Source organism: Molothrus ater, chromosome 9, assembly GCF_012460135.2.
Source record: "Molothrus ater isolate BHLD 08-10-18 breed brown headed cowbird chromosome 9, BPBGC_Mater_1.1, whole genome shotgun sequence".
NCBI lineage: Eukaryota > Metazoa > Chordata > Aves > Passeriformes > Icteridae > Molothrus > Molothrus ater.
The window spans coordinates 4,891,032-4,913,436 of NC_050486.2; the positions used below are offsets into that span (position 1 = coordinate 4,891,032).

A 22,405-nucleotide genomic window follows, 5' to 3' on the forward strand; every position below is an offset into this window, starting at 1 on the left:
GGATATGCTGCTATTCCAATACAGCAGATGGCACTAGTGTTAAGTAAGCATTATGGAAATTTACTGTATTCCTAGAAAAAACAACCAAGTGAACATCAACTAGCAGGTGGCTAAAATATTTCATGAGCAATGCGGAAAGTAATCCAGAGCCACAGTGTGAACATGGCATTAGACATGTCACCCCTCTAAGGCCCAAACAAAGTCATTCAAACCAGTCACTCATCATTTTCACCCAGATCTTAGAACATTTCTAAGAAGCAGTCAACATTTAGGACCACAAAATTTATCAACATCACCCAAAAGGTGCCTTCTGTTCTCCTAAGTTCTATCTTGGAGTGCAGACTCTTGGGAGACTGTTTTTCCTTTGCTCATGCTGAGTGTTCATCATCAGCCTTGTTATTTTGGGGATGCACAAGCAGCACCGTGACTGGAAGATACATAAATTATGGATGCTCAAAGGAACAGCTGGACATCCTTGAGTCAAGGGTTATGCCAAACCCTCTCCTAGAACCTCTCAGACTGCATTCTCTATTAGAACACTCTTCTCCTTGGTCCAAGCCTGAATTATTATAAATTCTGTTAGAACATTTTGTGTCCCCAGTCCCCATGGCAATACAGAACATGGTATTACACACCTCCAGCATTTCTGCTGTTGACTGAATTTTACATGCAAGCACCTTAACTACTTGTAACCTTCACTTTGAAAAGAACTTAAAATTGTTTATCATTATAATCAGAATGTTTTTAACACACACACACACATCCAAAAGCTTTAAGAAGTTCCTCATGCAGCACACACACAATCAAATCCTATACCCTTCTTTTTTTCTTTTTATCTTAATTTCTGTTCTAGTGCTGAAAAGCCCCCACAGTGGATTACAGCTGTAGATCATCACATGAATTAGGCTAAAATTACTTTTCCTTTGGATTTAATAACTCATCTAACAACATAAAAGCCAAACATCAGGGTCTAGTAAACCTGAGGTTATCTCCATTGCAGACCTCCCACTTCTGCAACAGAAATGATCATGATGGTTGACATGTCAACAGATCCTTGAGTGCAGCAAGCCAGCATTACCACTGGACACCCACATTCAAATTCCAGTCATCCATCTGGAGTCTGAGAAAACCTATTCTCCTCCTTCTAAATTAATTAAAAGCTAATTATAGCAGTCTGGGAAAGAAATCCTTCCCAGTCTCTTTACATGAAATAGCAGTGGCTGTTAAGGACTTCAGCAAGACTCAGCTCTCCAGCAGGCCTGATGCAAAGGGAATGGGCAGGAGGAAGGACACAGCCTAAATGCCAACATTTATTTGTCTGTATTCCTAAAAGGAACACAAACAGACAGCTCCTGGCCTTTTCCAACTAACATGTATGGCATTGACTTCACTCTGGTAAATAGTACTGAAATAACACAGACAGCTCCAGCACAGATCTATGCCTGCTTAGAATTTAAGCCCAGCTTTTAATATGCTGTTACCATAAGAGATTTTATTTCTAGCAAGTCCTTTCTTGTGTTTTGTATGATTTCTTAAAATATTCATGACTGGAAGGGTTAACAAATGTAGAAAACATGGCAATACAAGTAAGTTTAAAAAGTTCAATTTTTCTTCCCCTATAGATCCACAAAAGATAAACAACTGTGCACAGTCTTCTATTTAATTCCCATTTCATCTCAGTGCAGATTTACAGAGGAAGTGGGCTTGTTCTTGACTCAATTCCTGAGGAAGTTTAATAAATTGAAATGTTCATCTGTTCTTTCTCAGCTCTGTTGAAGGCATCACAGAAGACTGTGACAGTGACAGATAAAAAATAGCAGGCTGTGATGGTCCCTCCTCCTCGGCCAGCCCTGAGCGCTACCAGACGGCGTCTCCTGGCACATCCATCCCCAGCAAGACACACACAAGACAGAAATCAACTCCTCAGCGTCAATACTTGGGATTCTGCTCTGATTTTCAATGTTTCATTAGGAAGGAGAGCTCCCAAATAAGCAAATCTCCACAATGTGGTGCCAGGTTTTAGCTATCAGTAAGTACTCACTTAACAGCACCACGGTGTTCACATTTTACATGATTTTTAAAGACACCTATCAGCCTTCATTGTAACAGACAATTTCTCAAAATCGATTATAAAAAATGTTGTCAGACAATATTCTGAAAGCAGCAGTTGATAAATAAAGGCCAAGGAGTGATGGTATCCTAGCTTTCAATTCCCCCTTCTTGCACTGTGCTCTGTGGCCCTGTGAAAGGCACTTTTCCTTCTTTGCTCTTAGCTATATTAATAAATATTAAATAATTTCATACTCAAAACTGATAATTAGCTGCATCCTTTTGTATCCAGTCATGACCTAGTCAGAATGGCAGCTTAGTAGTCAAATTACATAGTCAAATTATGTATTATGACACTAAAATAAACAGCTGTCTGTGCCAGCCCAGGAAGGGCAGCATGCAGGAGAGGTTTTTGCATATTGCCTAAAAGGAGAGAAGTACTGTCCTTAAGTACTTTATATCCCCCAAAAATGCATACAAAAATAGCTAGATCAACCTAAAATGGAGGTTGCCCATAGTGTTTCAAAATTCTCAGCTAATAATGGAATGACAGCTTGAGCTCTGCACTTCCTTTAGTTTTGGCAGAACTGTATACATCACAAAAGGTTAAAGAAATTTCTTTTTTAAGCAGAAAAAAAATCATGACAATTTTGAAAACGCTTACAGATTATCTGCCAACTGGTTTGGGTTGTTTTTCTCTTCTAAGAGCCTCCTGAAGGTCATTTATTTAGTGTTTTTTAAACAAACATTTTCTTTTTAAATTGAATAGTTTAAAACACAAAATGAAGTGAAATGTCAACTCTTTGATATTCTGTAGCACAGCCGAGGTGCAGCTGTTGCACTGAGGACAGCTCTGAGTGACAAGAGCTTTACCTAAATGAATTGCTATTTCTGAGCATGACTTTAAATAAATAATTTAAAATAGAACAAAAAGAGACAGCAAAACAGAGCAGGCTCGAGAAGTGTTCAATAACATCATGTCATATTGACAGATAAGACTGACAAATCCAAATACAACTCTGCTTTTCATCAACAAAAATGTTCTTCAATGCAAACAGAAATAGCAAAGGGGAAAAGACAAATGAAACAGCTGCAACAGGCAGCTAAAAGGAGCCTTGTAGAAAGATCTCCAGCTCCAACCCATACAGTTTGCTGTAATCACATTAAAACTTTCCCCTGGATCAAAAGGTTTGTGTTTCTGTTACAAGCAGCTGAGCCTTATAAGATGGACCAGGCACTGTGGTGGTGTACCTGCCTGAAGCCCAAAATTCTCCTCAAGCTTCTGTCACAGGGAAGAAAAAAAATTCAAAAATATTTCAGTTCTCTGTGGGGATGGGTGACAGATTCTGCCCTAGAACTACTCAGGTAATATTCTAACACCACTGCAAATTGAAGCAATTTGAAGAGCTTATTCGTATCTTCAACAGCCTGGTTACAAGTTAAATGATAATAATAATTTAAGAAAATAGTGCTAGGGAGACAACAGAATAAAATTAACTCAGTCACACAGAAGCTATGGCCAATCCCAAATTTGTGCAAATCAAACTGCTCTGAAGCAATATTTCATGTGAGAATGATGAGAAGACCTTGACTGTAATGACACTCATTTTGAAGAGATTTTAAAAATTCCTCCATAAAACTTAATTCCCATCATAACTTCAGCTCCTTTTTCAGTTCTGCTGCTGCCCAGGAGCTCCAGCCTCAGCTTGTGCCTCTGTGCAGGCAGGGGAAGGAAATGTGCCTCCCTGGTCAGCTGGGAAATTACAGCACTTCCCAGGTATTTCTCCTCTCTGGATTGAAAACTGAGTATCTGAAAGGATCAATTTCACTCTTCCAGCCACAATCAAAAATCAAAAACCCAAGCCAATACTAAAACTCTTGCTTGACATGGAATCACTGAATGGTTGGGGTTGGAAGGGACCTCTAGAGATCAGCTATTCCAAGACACAATTTGTTCACCCATAATTCAAATATTTTCAAGGCAACCAGAGTGGCTCCCTTAAAATTATTAGTCAGCAGCAATGGTTTCAAATGGTTTTCTTCCCCTAATTTTTTCTTTCCTATAGGAGTTGCATAGAATGTCAACATTTTGTTACCAAGGATGTGGGGAAAGCACAAGTCAGGAACTTGAAGGGTATTTAAAATTCATCTGTATCTATGACAAATTAAGGAAAAGGCTGGAAGCTTGTTTCTAAAAACTTAAGACAATTCACTTCAAAGGCTGCTTGCTTTTCTGGGGATTTTTTCTGCAGAATATGTTTCAGTGTTAGCAGCTGCCACTGTTTTTTCTCCTTCCAGTTGCCAGAATTACCAGCATGCTGGTTGTTCAGAGATAAAGTAAGGAACAATTTAATGCAGAAAAAATTATGTTTTGATTTCCCCCATAATTCCTCCAGAGGCTGACTGGACAAACAACTTCAGTCCTCTGTTCAAGGAATGGCTTTTTCCTGGCTCTGCCTGTGGCCATACACCTACAGAAGTGACTTGCTGTCTACAATGAGGGGCAACTTTTTATAGATTTTTATTGTAATATGACTTTAATCTATGTCACTCTCACAAATTCTCAGACCTGCCTGTTACTTGAGAGTGGTTGACTCCTGCCTCTGAGGAGCATTTTTCTGATAGCCCACACTGGTGCCTCAGGACATTGTCTGCCACCACTGCCCCACTCTTTCTCCAGATGTCTGCATGTATCTTCTCACTTGAAATAACTTTTCTTGCTCTTCTGGTTATTTTTGGCTGTAGTAAAAGAGGCTCCTTTAGCTGAGCATGATGACCCTCCACAAACACTGACAAGTTTCCCTTTCCCCAGCATGTTCTAATGCTGCACTCTCTTACTTTCCCCTAGGATTTTCACCTTCTTTTCCACCATAATTGCTTCAGACACACTGAGATAAACATTGCCAATACTACCCCACCTTGCTTTGATAACTGAGCACCAATATGCAGAATAAGAAAAGTCTCAAGGACTGAATCCTACCAAGGCACCTGCAGCAAGCCTGAAGATTCTCAGAGAAAATATTTCACAATAAAAACTAACAAAATGAGCTACAGTCAACAGTGTTTCAGACTAGTGAAGCCTTCACCATTTAAAATTATCAAATATTTTATCTGTCTATTCATTCTCATGTTTGTGACCCCTTGAAATTGTAGAGGAAATCAGTGACAGGTTTAAAAGCAGGATTAATGGCATGGACTGCCCATTTACTGAAGGAAGGACTGGTTTTTTACCAAAATAGATATTCTAGATTACCAACCAATTCTGACTGGCTTTCAAAAGAATGTGCTGTAGATATATCTGCACTAACACACACCATTTTGTATCTGGAGTAGGCCATTCCTAGTTGGAACAGCAGGGATAAGAACCAAAAGGAAGGAGCTTCCTGCAGTTGTGTTTGGCCCTTCTCACTCTTTGTTTAATACCAGGCCATCATCTCTGTCTGTGGACACTCTGAGCCAGGCCACTTGGAGAGCTTTCCTTACTAAGTGTTTTCAAGAAATGACAATTCCTAACTCTGAATAATCATTTAACAAATTAAACGAAAAACAGAGGTGTGTATCAGATATTCCTGATTAGACCCCTCAGCAAAAAAATGAGGCAATCCACAGTTCTAATTTTAAAACCAAACCAGTGTTTCACTGAACATCTTCTGCTCCATATAACCATGGTTTCTACATAACTACACACATTTTATAATTAAACAGTAAAGGACTTCAACAAAACAAAATAAAACAAGAAGAAACATTGATGGAGTGGAGGAAGGAATTTCTGATTCAATATTTTTTTACCTCACAAAGTAGTAAGTCAATGATGTGGAAGACCATGCAGAGTGGAAACTTGGCAGTAAAAAGAGTGAGAAACCACTGGGATGCATACATGTGAGCTTCCAAATTGAGGTCTGAGAAATGGCTGTGCAAGTCTGGTAACTGCTCCTGCAATAAAGGAAAAAAACAAATGTTTCAGTGTTACTCATTAATTTGAGTTCTTCATCCACACTTGCAGTAAGGACCAGGGTTGCTAAATATCCAAAACCACAACAAAGTGAAAGCCTGGCTTCTTTTGAGCAGTGAAGATGTTTCTTGATAAATTTCAGTGCCCATGGTTACAGTTTTTAGTAAGAGATCCACAGTGGATTCTATCACAGTATCAAAGAATATACTGAGACTATACTGAGAAATTACAGAATCTTCAACAGTTGAAAGGCAGAGCAGTTGTAAAATCTATGTCATGCTGTATATTTTAAAGTTATTTCTTTGCTGTGTCTTGCTATAAATGCTTCTGCCACAAAAACAGTGGCTGCAGGAACCAGGCCACTTTGCAGAGCTGGAAAGCAACAGAGCACACAACTCCAGCAGACCATTTCTGTAACTAGGAGCACATACAAACAACACAAAATAAGCACTGAAAATCCTACTGAACAGTGATGACAGGGTCACTTTAATAAAGTATCTTTGTTAAGAGTATATTTGTTAATAGAATCTGTTTTGTTTGTTGACAAAAATCTTTGTGGACATAAGTAAATATTGAGAAGCCCATATGCTGAAGTGTCACATTAATTAGTATGCAATTCCACTCCATCAAGTATGAAATACGCACAATTTGACATCTGAAAAAATGCCATTAAATTGGCAATAGTCTCTTCTGTTTGCTTTCAGTATATCCACAGAGGTACCTGTGGTTATCTGTGAGAGTTGACTTCAGCAAGCAGCCTTTCACATTGCCAACAGGAGGGCAGGGCTTAATGAACTCTCAGTAATTCCTTAGTAGTCACAACAACAATGTATAACATCTGCAGCCCCTTCAGTTGTGCTAAACTGCTTGATGAAATAATTCCAGCTGAAAAAAGAGCAGAGTCTTGGAAGAGACAATAAAACCTGCCCAGTGGTCCACACTTGATTGGTATTTCATAAGCATCAGGATGTCCTGATTTGCCTGACCTCTTCACACCCACATAATTCATGGGAAGCAGGACAATGATGGAGGCAGTCCAAAGGGTACACTGGCCTCAATAGCACAGAGATATTCTCTCTAAGCAACATCAGAAACAGAGAGGGGGGAAAGGCAAATACCTGCTTGGATACAAAGATTAGCTGCAGAAGTGGTGTATCAGAGACAAAAGAAACTAGAAACAAATCTGACTCAAGATGCTTGAATTCAGCTATTAAACTTTGCTTTACCCCACCTCTAAAAGGAGAGGGGTTTTATTGCCCAATAGCTTTTGGAAGCAAAGCATTCATCTCTTCTTCATGCCAGTGTTTCCATTTATGAAACAAAGTGAAGGAGAATTGGTTACTCTGGCCCCACCTGCATTAACTTCTCCAGTTGGAAAAATTTGCAATGGAGATCTTCAAAGTTATTTCTGTAGAGGTCCCTCAAGCCATAGTCATACATTATTTTCACAAATACACAGAATGCCTGCTCCTCTGGCATCTGTTTGGAAAAAAGACACAAAAATAAAGTTAATAACAGAGCTAAGGCTGGACATGCCTTACACAGACACACACTTCAACACCTTGTGCACAATGAATTCAGAAGCTGGGATTTATTAGAATTTTCAGCCAAGTACTGTGAATGCTGAATTAACCAACTAAAATGTCAATGGGACTATTCTCCTTGATGAGCATATGGATTTGGTTCTCTAAGGCTTTTTTTGAAGAAAATTTGGTATCATATCACAGTTTTATGTGTGTCTATATCCCTACAGCAGAACAAGTGTCAGCAGCATTTTCTCTGTCAAACAGGTATGAGAATAACCAGCACACAACTTTCAGGCACATAAAACCAATTTAAAAATAAATTTTAAAAAAGAATGAAAATAAAATTTGAAGGCAACAACTCATGATAGTGATGTATACTAAGAGATACTTGGTTAAATGGGAAAAATTCAGGAGAACTAAGGTACCACCAACCTCTAGTGAGAACAACGCTCATCCACCTTCGTCCAAACCCCAGGACATCCAACTCTGAAGTCAGGTTTCCCACAATCCCATCTATTAACATACTGACTTTTTCAGAAGCCCTATATCCATAATCTCTGTTTCATTCTGACCAAAATGTCTCACCCAACAGTGCTTTGGAAGGTGCCACTAACACAACTGTCTGAGCCACTCCACACTTCTATTTGCTGCCTTGAGCCCACTGAATGCTGACCTGGTGGGAAGCTCTGTCACAAAACCCCCACATCACCTTCCCCTGTGCCTTCAGGTAACACAATCATGACAGGCACCAACAGAACCCAAATCAACCTTTCCATCACATTCAAAATGTGCTTTCTTTTGGGAGCACCAGATTGTAACAAATGAAAACAATTGCTGAGAATCAAGAATAACTCTTGACCTTTTAGTGTATTCACTCATTTGGCCAACTGCCAGCTTCTTATCAAATACCAGCTACAAATAAAAGCTCAGCATTTTCTTCAAAGTGAATTTTAGGCTCTTGGTATTTCCCTTCAGGGTTTCATCTTATGCTCAGCCCTGTCTCCAGGGCCACGGGCAGACAGTTTCATTTTCATTTTCAGACATCATATAGGAAAGTAACTGGTTAGCACAAAGTATTTCCAGATTGGCTGATGCCTATCAGTCTGGGCTTGATTTACCCAAGACAAATTCTTAGGAATTTCAAAGCTCTTAATCACAATTTTATCTGGATGGAACGATCCCCACTGACAGCATATAAAAGCTGCAGACAAAGTAAAGGAAAGAAATAATTTGATCCTGACCAAATGGCTTGAATCTGCTCTGTAAGACAATGAGTGTAATTTCACGGGTTTTGGTAAAAGACAATTATTTCTAATGAAATGACAGGTGCTCATGCACAGGCACATCTGCCCTACATGTTCAGTCAGGCTCTTGTGCTTTGACAACCATCTCTTCCCCAAGACATGGACATGGAACAGAGGTCAGGACTGGGCCAAAGAGCTCCCCAAGTCCTTGCTCTCAGTGAACAGAGGTTCTCTAGTATTACCAACCCCAAGAATTCAAAATCATAAATCAAATTTTCTTTTTTTTTTTTTTTAATTTAAGCAGAACACAAATTTTGGGCATTGCCATTCTGATCTTTAGCATTTAAATATATGCCCTTTGCTGTCGTTTCTCTGAAATCACAAAAGCCAGAAATTTGTAATTTTTTAAAGGGAAATTTTAGGTGGTTTTTTTTTTCCCCCCCACAATGACTCTGAAAAATAGACAAGAAAAAAAAGTCAAGTACTGTGAGCCTCACAGTACAATTGTTAAGAGTTGGCAACATTGTTTCCCTGTGATTAGAAGTTACCTGCATACCCTTGATGAGAATTTCATCAAAGAAGCAAAATCACAAAAACAGAGGATGGAGGTTCAGGCTACCCAACCATGCCAGAAACTCATAAACATTGAGGAGAAAGGATAACCTGGTCCCAGGAAAAAAGGGAAAGGAAGGGCTCTGGAAATCCATAAGAGGGTAGAACAGTTAGGAGGGTCTTGCAAGTGTTCACAGCATACAGATTGTTTGGAGAATTTGAGAAAAAGAGGAGTTTGAGGGCATCTGAGGAAGCTCCCCAGTCACATGGGCTCACTGAGACTCCTTGCTTCCCCCTTCTCTAAGCATTTCACTTTAATACCCTCTGATGAAACCAGACGTTAGAAAGGGTATATTAAAATGAGTGTAATTTCCATTTAACAGTCCCTGTGTACAACTTCCTGCAGCTCCAGAAAAACTAAGAACAGAGTTGGTTCTCTGTAGCAGTGACAGCACAGCACTAAGGGAGAGGAGCTGAGGTATTAGTCAAATGCTAAGAATGTGACACCCACACATTTCTAAATAACTCTGGTATTGAAAATGGCTCATCTTGCCAGTGCAGCTTCAAAATCCTGCTTTGGGTAAAAAATCAATTGTAAAATAACTGTTAGATAAACTATTTGACAGTGTATGTTAGACTGCAATAATGGGACTATTTTGGGTTTATTCTTAAAAGATGTAAAAGCTTCTCTGCAGTCCTGTTGCTGCGTATCATGGTTCTCAAGACTTCAAGGAATCGTAGCTCTCCCTAGGAATTACAACTCAAATTAATCTGAATTTGAGTTCCAAATGCCCTGGGAAGTGTGTGTGTAACATACATAACACCAAACCCACACTTCAAAAGGTATTTCAATCCTGACTGATTTTACTAATTAAAACCTGAGAGAAAAAGGAGGCAAGAGCTTGAGTAAGAATTGTGGTGGCTTATTCAGATAGTCATTACCTCAATAAATACACTATTGGAATCTGCTGCTTTGCCACTGAGACATCAGATGTAAAGCACCTTGCACCCATAAAAATTGTGCATTTATTTATTTATCTCTGGACATATACCCATGTGTTTATAAAGGAAGCAACAGATCAAAGTTTGTGCAGTTTCTGATTACAGGCTAAAATTTCAAGGTTAAAAAATCAGCTTTCCCTCAGAAGATATTACAAAATGTCCCTAGGAGAAAAAATCTTCCAAAAAATTAGTGAGACTACTTGCTTTGATGATCTGCTCTGAGAATGTCTCCTGGAGTTAAATTCCCCATAAACACAAAGAGAGCTTACTTAGGTGACAACTAAATTAAAAGAAAAAGTTAATATGTAATAAATTGGTTTCAGGTTTTGACACAGAAGTACTTGAGAATTTAATTGATTTCTCCCAGATAAAGACATCTACATTCATGAAGATAGAAGCCATTAGTCACTATAGCCAAAAAGCAACAAAAGGAAAATTAATACAGGCAAATAAATAACAACAAATATCTGTCAAACAGCATGGCTTCACTGCAACTGATTTTACAGCTGCCTTGGTTCCAAATATCAAAACTTTCATTCTGCAATTAACTCACATGAAGCAGAAGCACAGCTGCAAGGAAGGACTGTCCCTGGCAATAGCCAATGTCTTCATCATAGACAGAATAGGCCTAGAAAAAAGAAAATCATATTTAAAATGCATACAGGCATCACCAAACTGTGCCATCAAGGAGCTGTGCAGGACACTGCCAGGGTCTCAAGGGGCCTGCAAGGAACTGGAAGAGATTTATTCCATGAGGAAGTGGAGTGACAGGACACAGGGAATGCTCCCCATGGACACAGGGCAGGGTTAGATGGGACATTGGGACAAAATTCCTCCCTGTGAGGGTGGGCAGGCCCTGGCACAGGGTGCCCAGAGAAGCTGTGGCTGCCCCTGGATCCCTGACAGTGTCCAAGGCCAGGCTGGATGGGGCTTGGAGCAACCTGGGATGGTGGGAGTGGGATGAACTTTAGGGTCTCCTCCAGTCAAAGCCATTCCATAATTCTCTAGGAAACACTACTCAGGCTAAAATCACAGAGGGGGTAAAACTGTAACCACTCTTGTGCTTTCAGGGCTCTTCTAAAGACACCCACAGGTTGCTCTCAACCCTCCACAGATGCTGGAGTTGTAGTGTAAATTATTATCTTTATTTTTCAATCAGCCTAAAAAGGATAATTCAGCTCAGGTTTTAATGATAGAAATTCACCAATGCAACAAATATAGCATAAAAACCAGGGTAGTTTGTGCTGTGGGGAAAGTGAATGTTTGTTTTTGGAAAAACAAGTTCTGACATTATGCAAGTACAGGACCTAAGGTTAGAAAACTGCTGAGAACTACTGTAACCTGAAGATTTCATCAGAAACAGTTTTTCCATGCCCTTGTTATGCTGAAGAGTGAACAAAACTCATTTTCCTACGCTATGACAGACATGCTTTTTCTTACTCTTCAAAAAAATCCCCAAACTAAAATAACTAACCTTTCTTCCCCCTTTACTTTTCCAAGATGAGAAGACAGATACTGTTTTTAAAGAGCTGTCAGAGGATGTTAAGAATTTGTGGAAACTTGGGGAAGTCTAAGCAGGAGCTGCAGGACTGACACCAGAGGGAGGAACATCCTGAGAGAAAAAGCAAAATACTGAGGGTACAACCAGAGAAAACCAAAGCAAAGGGCAGAGCCAGGGAGGAAGGAGCCACAAGGATCAGACAATCCACTTTTCAAAGTTATGGACTTGTGAGGAATTCTGCAATGACTCTGGAAGGCAGGATTTCTCTAAGTTCAGAATATTCTGAGTATTCCTTTAAAGGTCACTGTTTCTGAACAATTCAGCCTTACATTTCCTTTGGGAAAAGCTGACCTGGGACTTGCAGCCCTCTGCCCTTTATCTGTACTGCTCACCACCCTTTTGAAAGCTGTTAGATGGGATTAGGCGGGAGCTGAGTGAAAATAACCCCAGCCCATTGCTCAGTTTCAGTGGACAAGAAAATTCAAGAAGTCACAGAAATCACTGTAAAATGTTTAATGAACCATCAAAATCCAGTTTAAAACAGTCACAAAAGTCACAAAAGTCAAACATAAAATCTAACCAGAGAATTGTACAATGGCAGATAGAAAATTCAGTTGGAAAAAAAAAAGAAAAGGATGCTCTCCATAAAGAGGTTAATTAGCTACTAAGTACTAAATTCACAGAAATTACTTAAGATGCTTAAATTAATATTTTATATCATTAACTAGAATCATTCACTGGTTAATCACCATCATGAGTCATTATCTATTTGTTGCCCAGATCTATCAGTTTGTAGATAGCTAATGTCTTGTCTCTGCAGCTTTCCTAAATGATGCATTACTCCTGGTTTTGATAGACCAGCTCCACTTTGAAACAGATGTGCAGAATTACAAATGAGAAATTTGATTTATGATTTCTTCATACTATAAAAAACCACTTCTAATTTACTTCAAAAAAAATCTAGGCTGAAAAATGAACATCAAATTATCAATGCCTGGGGGTTCTCTGTTGTGAGAAGCATTATAGTGAATAATGTGCTGAAAATAGCAACAAATTAATCCAAACAAGTTATTTTAAAATAAGTATTGAGAAACCAACACACTGGAGAAAACAAACTGCTTCCAAAACTGACATAGATTGAAAAGTCCAGGAAGTTATAAGAAATAAAAACATACTTCTCATGAGATTCTGAAAGAAGCTGAAGTTACAGCAAAAGAGGGAAAACAAGAAGGGTACAAAAAAATCCTCACTCTGTGGTTAAATACAAAAATATGAAGGAAGAACAGCAAAGTTTCTCATAATCAACTTCCTAAACACATTTGAGCTCATACTAAATCCATTTCAAACACATCCAGAGCAGGAAGGCAAAGTCACTGCTTGGAAAATACACGGTCAATGTAAGGAAGTTGTATTTAAGCTCCAGCAGAAAATCCCTGTGAACTTTCCTTGTGTTTGTTTTATTACAGAAGAATCACAGGGTTTTTTATCCTGCTGGAACCATTCCTAACAGGGGATGTGTTAAAGGATCTGTGTCCAACAGAATATCAGAAGAAATAATAAATTAAAAGGATTAAAATTACTGAAAAATTATAAAGAACGGAAAGTATTCACCCAAAAAGCTTGAGGGGAAAAGTAAACTGGTAAATCACTAATTGCCTGATTAAAACAGAAGAGATGAAAAAATGGAAACTTTTCTAAAAAGGTTGATCCACAGAACTACAAATCAGCATGTACTGGATAATTTGGTTTAAATAAAAATATGAAATTAATTAGTGGACACTGTCTATATAGGAGAAAAATGTTCAAGGGCCCCAGTAAAAAGAGGGAATTATTAAAATGCCTTTGAAGCAACCAAAAAACCATGAAAAAAATTAACTGCTTGATCCACTTTTAAAAAAGTTTTTTTGAAAATAATTTTTTTGAAATTCATTTCCACAAGGTCCTTCTCCAAAATCTGATCTTGACAAGCAGCCCACTGCAGATACTTGGACACAAACTTAGTTCTGCATCAGAATTGGATCAAACAAAGAAAGATTCTGCTCTTAAGTCAAAACATCATAATCCTGACAACCAAAGGTTTAGTTTTTAATGAAGTCTCTAAAATATGCAGGATTTCATTGCATCTATCCAATGCAAAGAGAATTTGGAATCTTAATGCACATCACATTTCCAATTATACTGTTTTATTTTTAAGCAGCCTATGGGATTTGATAATGCTGAAATATGATGTAATTAACCAGAATAACCTCAAAATAAGGATGCTGCCTACAGATACCACCATAATATCATATCATTAACTAACAGTCTAAGATTAACTGTTTAAGATTTATGCTTCTAAGGAACTTTCATTTTCCACCTGAAATATAAAAACAAGGCAAAATCCCAAATCCCCTATTTCCACTGCAGTCATTGTAACCTTATAATTTCAAGAGAATGAGATTTTTCCCGTGACAACCTGTGACATCTCACAGTTTTTAACTTATTATTCTCCTAAGCTCTTGAGGAACTTCCAATTACAATTCACCAGTTAAATGAGATTTTAAATATTCTCTGTCTCATAAATGGGATTCAATGAAGGTTCTGACTTGAAGCCTGTTTTCATTCATTCTAACTAAATGAAGATCTCACAGAATTGAGACATCTTTTTAATAATTACCTGTATTCTGAAAAGAGCTACTATGCAGTTATTAGTAGATCATCATTAGAAAGTGAATTCTTTGGAAGCAGAGTCTTCTCAAAGTCCATGACTGAGAACCATCTGCACATTGGGAAATTGAACCAAGAACCCAGCTCTGGGCAGAAACTCTTCTCCAAAATAATGAACAGAAGAAAATCTCCCAAGATCAGAATCTTCTACAGAGAAAAATTCTATGTACTAGCATTTAAAAGATAGGTGAATTTAAAACCTCAGCTTGGATTTCTGTAACTTCTGTCTGTGAGTGCCGGCAGATTTAAATGAGGAAGAGCAGAGGTTATGCCTCTCTATGATCTCTATGAAATGACCAAGGGAAGCTACTCAGTGTTTAACACAGACATAGCTCTGTACTGAAATCTGCTTTAGGAGACTTAAAAGATTTCCATGGTGTCTGAAACTCAGAGTGTCTCAGGAAAACATCCATACTTTGATGCAGACTTTTCACCTAACAAGGTATTTTATTATTTTTCTCATTATTTAAATTATTGTTAATTAAAATTCTTGATCTTTTATTATATTTTTAATATTTTAAATTTTATTTTAATGTTCTCACAACAAGGTATTTTATTACATGTTCAGTCACTAAATGATTTTAGTAACAGCAGAATTTAAAACTCCATACCTGAATTTATAATAAGACTAACAGTCTGAAAGTAATAGTATTCCTATGGGTGCAGAACTGAGTAGGTATCACATTACAGAAGGAATTTCTGCATTAACTGAAAACTGTATTTTTAGCCATTAGTTACTCATTTAGGGAATATCAGGAAGAGGCTGTTACACAATGTGCCTCTGCCAGAGCTGGGAGAGCTGAGGGATGAAGAAATCTTCACCTTCAACCAGGCAGGCCCCAAACTGAGCACTCCCAGCATTTTTCAGGATTCCAGAGCTGACCTTCCCACTGGTACAGGCTCAGCAGCAAATTCTACAGAATTTCATTGCATCTTTCACTATTGATCAAGAATGGGGCTGCTGAACACAGATGCACAGAGAAGGATCCTTATTACAATGTAAACAGAAGAAAACAAGGTAACATTAAAAATCCTTTGAATGAAACAAGACAACAATATTTACTAGCACTGCTCCTTCAATCCAGGAGCAAAGAAAATAAACAACTAAAAAAGGTGAAAAATAATTCTTCACTGATTGAGTTTATCCTCTAATTGGCAAATGGATTTCTGCAGGAACAAAAGAGATCTGCTCTCTGGCAAATAATTACACCTGGACAAACACTGAAACTTCCCATTTGTAAATCTAAGGAGTTACTAAGGATTGAAAAATGTGGAAGAATACATTTCAGGTGACTACCTGAAAAGACATGCTGAAATAAAATGGAAATGAAAATATAAAAAACCCAAAAACCCCCTATGAAAATTAGACTTTCAGTCAGACTAAGCAGCAGCTCTGCTGAAGCATAACCCATCACTCACAGCCTATCATGGGCATAGAAGCTGCTGGTTACAGAAGAGCAGCTCAAAGGGATTTCCATATTTCAATATACAGGAACAAAAAGTAAAATGCTCCATAAAAGAGCCCACTCAGTGTTAGCATTGCTAAAATGCAGTTTGTTATTCTCTCTGCTAATGTGGGTACCAAAAAATACACCCTGTAACTAAAACACTGTTTGGTGTCACAGCAAAGCAGCTACCACTCTGATCCTGCACCTAAAACCTGCAGGCAGGACCAGCACTGGGGAAAAATTACAGAAGAGCAGCTCAAAGGGATTGCCATATTTCAATATACAGGAACAAAAAGTAAAATACTCCATAACAGAGCCCACTCAGTGTTAGCATTGCTAGAGTGCAGTTTGTTATTCTCTCTGCTAATGTGGGTACCATAATACACAGACTGTCACTAAAACACAGTGTTTGGTGTCACAGCAAACCAGCTACCACTCTGACCCTGCACCTAAAACCTGCAGGCAGGACCAGCATTGGGGAAAAACTACAAATCTCATCCGCAAAGGGAGAAGGATTTAGTAACAAAATAGATCCTGATACAAATGATGCATATCCTTCTGCAAGGCCTCAGCTTACTGAGAAACACTAACACCAACTCTGAGCCTCTGAGAAGTAATTCTACCATTTTCTGAAAAACATTGTGTGTGTTTCCCCATTTGCCTAGTCCCAGCTCACCTGATTGATTTTCCTGCACCACGTTCCCTGTTCCCCATTAGAGTCACAGTGGTTGTTTGTTAAACAGGAGTTACTTTAAACAAAAACTTAGGGAAAACAGATCTTGTGTTAAATTCTGCACTGCACACACTGCAGAGAGCTGAGAGGATTAATTCTGCCAGGTGCTCTGATTCCCTGGAGCCTCAGGCTGTGAGCATGGACAGAGCTTGGAAGCAGGCACTGAGCACTACTCAGTTATGCATTGTAACACTGAGCTGAGCTCTTCAAATACAGCTAGAATTTGCAGAGTATTTAAACAGAACACAGGCAAGAAGCAGCATGTTTCCCAAAGATTCCCCAAAATTTGCTCTGTGAAAATCCAGCTTAAGTGGTGTCCTCAAGTGAAATCTCCAGTCTTAGAATCTGAAACTCTTTCCATTCCTTATCACCACTGTCAGTCCTAAAGTTTATTTTTAGGTACTTTGTCACATAAATGTTCTGCAACAGAAAACGTTCCCATCTTTCCTGGTTTCCTACTGTTCTGAAGAGGAGATAAAGAGTTGGAACAAAAACTGGCAGACCTGTTAAAATGAGGCAGTGAGCTTTTAATGATTTTCCTTTTTATCTGACAGCTCAGATCATCTCTCATTTCAGTGGAGAATGAAGAAAATTCTCTTCAGCTTTCTGCCCTCTCACTTGAGGACTGACCCTTCCCAGCCATATTCAAAAATCCCATTCTTCAAACTTCTTGCTTTCACATTAGAATAAAGGGATAAGTACTCAGCATTTCTGGTAAAAGTTATTCTAGCAATGCAAAGCTGCCACATTATTACTTCCAACACAGATTATTACTTTTTATTCCCAATGGAATGAAAATTTTATAAGCAAATTAATTAGGCTTAACAATATTTCTTGAAAACCCACATACTGGAGAAAACAGTTTATTAATCATAAATTCAGGGTTCAGTCAGACCCAAACAGACATCTGTCACAGCCACAGTCATTTAAGGAAACTATGAGAGGATGAAGGAGAAGTGGAAATGCTGGAAAACTCTGCCTGGAAATCTCACCAGCAGTTGTGCCTGATCTCAATACTGGCACAAGCAGGTATAAAACCTTCAATGTAATCAGTAAATCTATGAATAATGCCATGTTGAAGACTGGATGTGGCTGTTCTACCAGAGAGCAATGCTTCCCAAATCCTTCTTTTAACCCACAAGCACATGAAAGAATGAGGGAGTCACTAAGATCACCAGGATTTTTATAAATCCTTCACCAAGCCCTACCCAAAGGCTTTTCAGGGAACTGAGCTGCTATAGAACATCCCCTTACTCCCTCAAATAGTTGATTAAAGGAGAGAAAGCCAAAGGTAGGAATAAAGTCAGTTCTAACCCAGAGAGGTGAAGGTGAGGTCACGCACAGAACCCTGCAGAAAGATGTCTGCAAATATTCACAAACCTTAAAGAACACAGAAAAATAGTGCAGTAAAAATAAAAATACATAAAACCAGTAAAAATAAAACCACATAAAAATAGCACAAAGGCTGCTGATGAGACAAAGCTGTTTGGAGCAGGGAATTAGTGACTGCAAAGCTGCTATGCAGAACATGTTCTATCAAGAACAAGTGGCTGGGTGACAGAGGTCATTAAGCTCCAGGTACAAACAAAATGCTTCACAAGAAGAGCAGCCCTCAACATGATGGACACCCAGAGAGGTCTCTGATCAAAACCACAGAATCCCAGAATGGTTTGGGTTGCAAAGGACCCTAAAGCTCATCCAGTTCCACCCCCTGCCATGGGCAGGGACACCTTCCACCAGCCCAGCTTGCTCCAAGCCCTGCCAGCCTGGCCTTGGACACTTCCAGAGCTGCAAGGACGGGGTAGCCACAGCTCCTCTGGGCAACCTCTGCCAGGAAAAGAATTTATTCCCAATATCCCATCTATCCCTGCCCTCTGGCAGTGGGAAGCCATTAGCCCCCTTGCCCTGTTACTTCAGGTCCTTTTCCAAAGCTCCTCTTCAGCTCTTTTGGGACCCCTTTAGGCACTGGAAGGGGCTTTAAAGCCTCTTCTCGATCCTTCTCTTCTTGCCTTTTTAAAAATGGGAGTTTCCCCATTTTCATTCAGTGGGAACTTCATGGGACATCCATAACTAAATATGATGGGCAGTGGCTTAGCAACTTCATCTGCCAGTTCTCTCAGAGCCACAGATGCATCTCATCAGGTCCTGTGGTCTTTCAGGCTCCTTGCATCATCTCAAACCTGATCTTCTCCTGCACTGGGCAGTTTCTCATTCTCTCTGTCCCTGCCTTTGCCTTCTGTGGCCTCAGCAGTGATGTTGGAGCACTTGCCAGTGAAAACAGAGGCAAAAAAGTCATTGAGTACCTCAGCCTTGTCCATGTCCCAAGCTGAGAAGTTTTGCCATTTCCTTCTGGACTGGAAGGAACATTTTCTCCCACACTGTCTCTAATCTTAGTTTTATCACAGATGTACCCATGGAATATTTTCTTGTCACCGTTCCCATCCATGGCCAGATTTAATTCTATCAGGGCTTTAGTTTCCTAAACCTGATCCCTGTCTGCTTGGACAATTTCTCTGTATTCCTACCAGACTAGGTGCCTTGTTTGCACCCTCTGTAGGCTTCCTTTTGTCTTTAAGTTTGTCCAGGAGCACTTTGCTCATCCACACAGGCCTCCTGGGGTTTTTGCATGACTTTCTCTTTGTCAAGGATACAGCACTTCTGAGTTTCGAGGTCCTTCAAGAAAAGAGAACTGTGGCATTCACATTCTCTGAACAGAGAGAGACAGAATTCTCTCTCCCAGGATTTTTCCTGGAGAAGCTCAGAGAGAAGAAGAGAAAACAATTCTTATCTTTATTCACTGCTCCTGTTGTTTGGCACATGTGAGATGTGTTATGGAGATTGTTTACCCAAAGTGATTTGTCAATTGGATCCTGCTGAGGATTGTTTTGTTTCCTTGGCCAATTGGGTCAAAGCTGTGTCCTCACTGTCTCAGTCAGTCATACCTTTTCTTTAGTATCTTTTGTATAGTATAATACCTCTTTAATATAGTTATAATATAGTATTAATGTAATACAGTATAGTTTTAATAAAACAATTGTTCAGCCTTCTGAATCATGGTGTCAAAGCACATTACTCCTGAGGTCGGGGGCACCTTGATGCAATAACAGCCACAGCCACTTTCTCTGCAGGAGCAGGAGAGGCCTTCAGAGCAAGGAAAGCCCCCAGATTTAGCAAACATGCAGAATTATTCACATTTCCTACAGAAAGGAAACAACCCAGGAAGGTCTGTGCCCCTCTGAAGCTGCCTGCTGGATAGATAATGCCTCTCAGTTGCTTCCAGTTCTGACAGATTCACTCCTTTATTTGTACTTTATTAGACAAAATAGACTGAGATACCTTAATGAAAAAGAATTTTTCTTTTCAAAGAATGTTCCCAAATTCTTTCACATCATCCTCGCAGAACTTGACAGATTCTTTCCAATGTAGAATAGATGTCTTTAATTCTGGACATTGTCAGTAAAGGCAGCTGCAGCAGCTGCAAAACACTGAGTTGCTCATGTCAAACTGATCCTACAGGGGGTTCATGCATCTCCACACCCTTTACACTTCATTATTTACCATCCCCTTTTCTCTGTGTCACCAAGATACCTTCATGAGAAAGGACTTTCTGATTTCTTCCAGGTGAATCACCAGAGTACATGGAATCAAGAAGGGATATTCCTAATGCTTTGACTGAAATCCATTTATTCAGTGCTTGTTTAGGAACCTGCTGGCCAGTTTAATGTGTATCTTGTTCATGCTCTAACTTGTCCAGCATTTATACATTCTGAGCTTGGCAGGCTACAGGAGCTACAGAATTCCAGTCAAAACACCTTCACCAATGGAGCCTGTACTTCTGGCTTTTTGTGTTAGCTTGTCATCACCCATTTTCAGTAAACTCCCAGGCCTTCATTATAACATACTTCTCACATTTAATTTTGAAAAACTGAATTATTCCATCATTGTTCACTTAGCTGGTATCAAAGTGACAAGCCCACAATTACCTGCATTGTTATTCTTTTCATAGACTGGCAAAGGAATTGTTTCCTGTAGCCCTCTAGAGCCCTCCAAGATTAGGAAGAAATCACTACCATTGTCTGAAAGTTCTCTTTATTCCCTAATTTTGTATTTCTTTTAAACTGTGAATTGCTCACAATACTGAATCCCAGTAGCTAAGCAGCTATATTTAATATTCATCCAAATTCTTATTTGAATAGGAGTTTGTATCACCAGAGAATTTATCTGGGGAACAGGAAAATGTGTCATTATACCCCAAAGGCTTGTCACTATACCCCACTTTTTTTGTGCTTGACAACTCCATCATTTCTAGTAATCAGCAGGAGGTGGAAACAGCAACAAGGAAGAGGAAGGGAAAGGGAAATGGCTCTGCCTAAGGCAATCATTCATTCTATATGAACAGAATGAATTCTACATTATATAATATTCTACAGAACATTCTACATGAATTTAATGAATTTTAGAAAAAAAAAAACAAAGTGAAACAAAAACTGACTGCCAAAACCACAGCAACATCTACAACTGCCAGGCAGAATAGTTCCTGCTTGGCTGCAGTATTTTACCTTCTGGATCTCTCTCAAACAAAAAGAAGTCTGTCTGTACAAGATGGACAAATCTATTGATTTTGTACCTCAACTTTCCCATGTGCAAATTGGAAAAATTAAAGAGTGTTTTTCATTGGAGGTGATCTGGCAGCTGTGAGTGAAAAGCTCTGCTCACACACTGCTTGTGGAATGGTCAAAAACTTGTTCTCCAGGTAATTATCTGCAGACATTCTGGTTTAACCTCACAGCAGAGCTTGCTCTCAGGGTTTTTTCTCCTCCTCTGCAAATCTCTCCACCTCAGAGGAAAAGAGGAGCTCCTACACCACTCCCTCTGAAGTGGAGGGGGAGGCTCAAGCACCTTTGGAAGCACCAAATGCAAGGATGCAAAAGGGAATGCAGAAACACCACAGTCTCCACACGCAATCTAAACAAAGCTTTAAAATCTTACTGATTAACAATTTGGACCAGAACAGGGTTAACAGGGCAAAAGAAAGTCACACAAAATACGGAACTTTAAAATTGAGAGTACTGACTGTACCTTACAGATTTTGTACAGAGATTCCTGCCCATCTCCCTCTGTATCCTTAAAATAATCATGTGCTGGATATGTACGATGGATATCTCGTTTGATGACACTCTCCTGAGCAGAATCCTGTAAAAAAAAATAAAAAGAGAAAAATCCTGAAACATGAATCCATTAACAGCATAATTAAACGTAACATAATAGAAAATTCCATGTGTACTCAACATGGATACATTAGATAACTGCTTTGCTGACTTCTCCAAAAATGCTTTGAGAAGAAAATGAAAATCCTTTGTAGTCTCTAATGCAGTTATAGCTTGACAGTTGAACAAGAGCAACATGGCATGTTTTCTGTCCTGCAGGCTTAAGGTTCAGCTTTAGAACTCTGAGGAAATTACCAGTTCTTCAATTGCACAGATCACATTCTAACTCTTTTGCTCTTGCAGTAAAAAAACAAACAAACAAAAACCCCAAACAAACAAACACACACACAAAAAAAACTACACCAAAAAAAACCAAACCAAAAAACACAACCCAAAAAACCACCAAAAAATTGGGCTGTCTTGCAAGCTTAAATCTACTAATTTGAAATGCTGTATATATGAATCTACCATAAAAAGTGTTAATT

General features: G+C 39.0%; 1 protein-coding gene across 1 annotated transcript in view; it reads right to left on the reverse strand.

Annotated features, from left to right (window-relative positions):
- Positions 1-22,405, reverse strand: part of RABGAP1L (RAB GTPase activating protein 1 like) — a 232,916-nt gene that overhangs the window by 85,506 nt on the left and 125,005 nt on the right. The window contains 4 exon segments of the mRNA XM_036387748.1: positions 5,839-5,982; positions 7,355-7,480; positions 10,879-10,953; positions 21,793-21,906. Of these exon segments, the coding sequence (XP_036243641.1) occupies positions 5,839-5,982; positions 7,355-7,480; positions 10,879-10,953; positions 21,793-21,906 (459 nt within the window).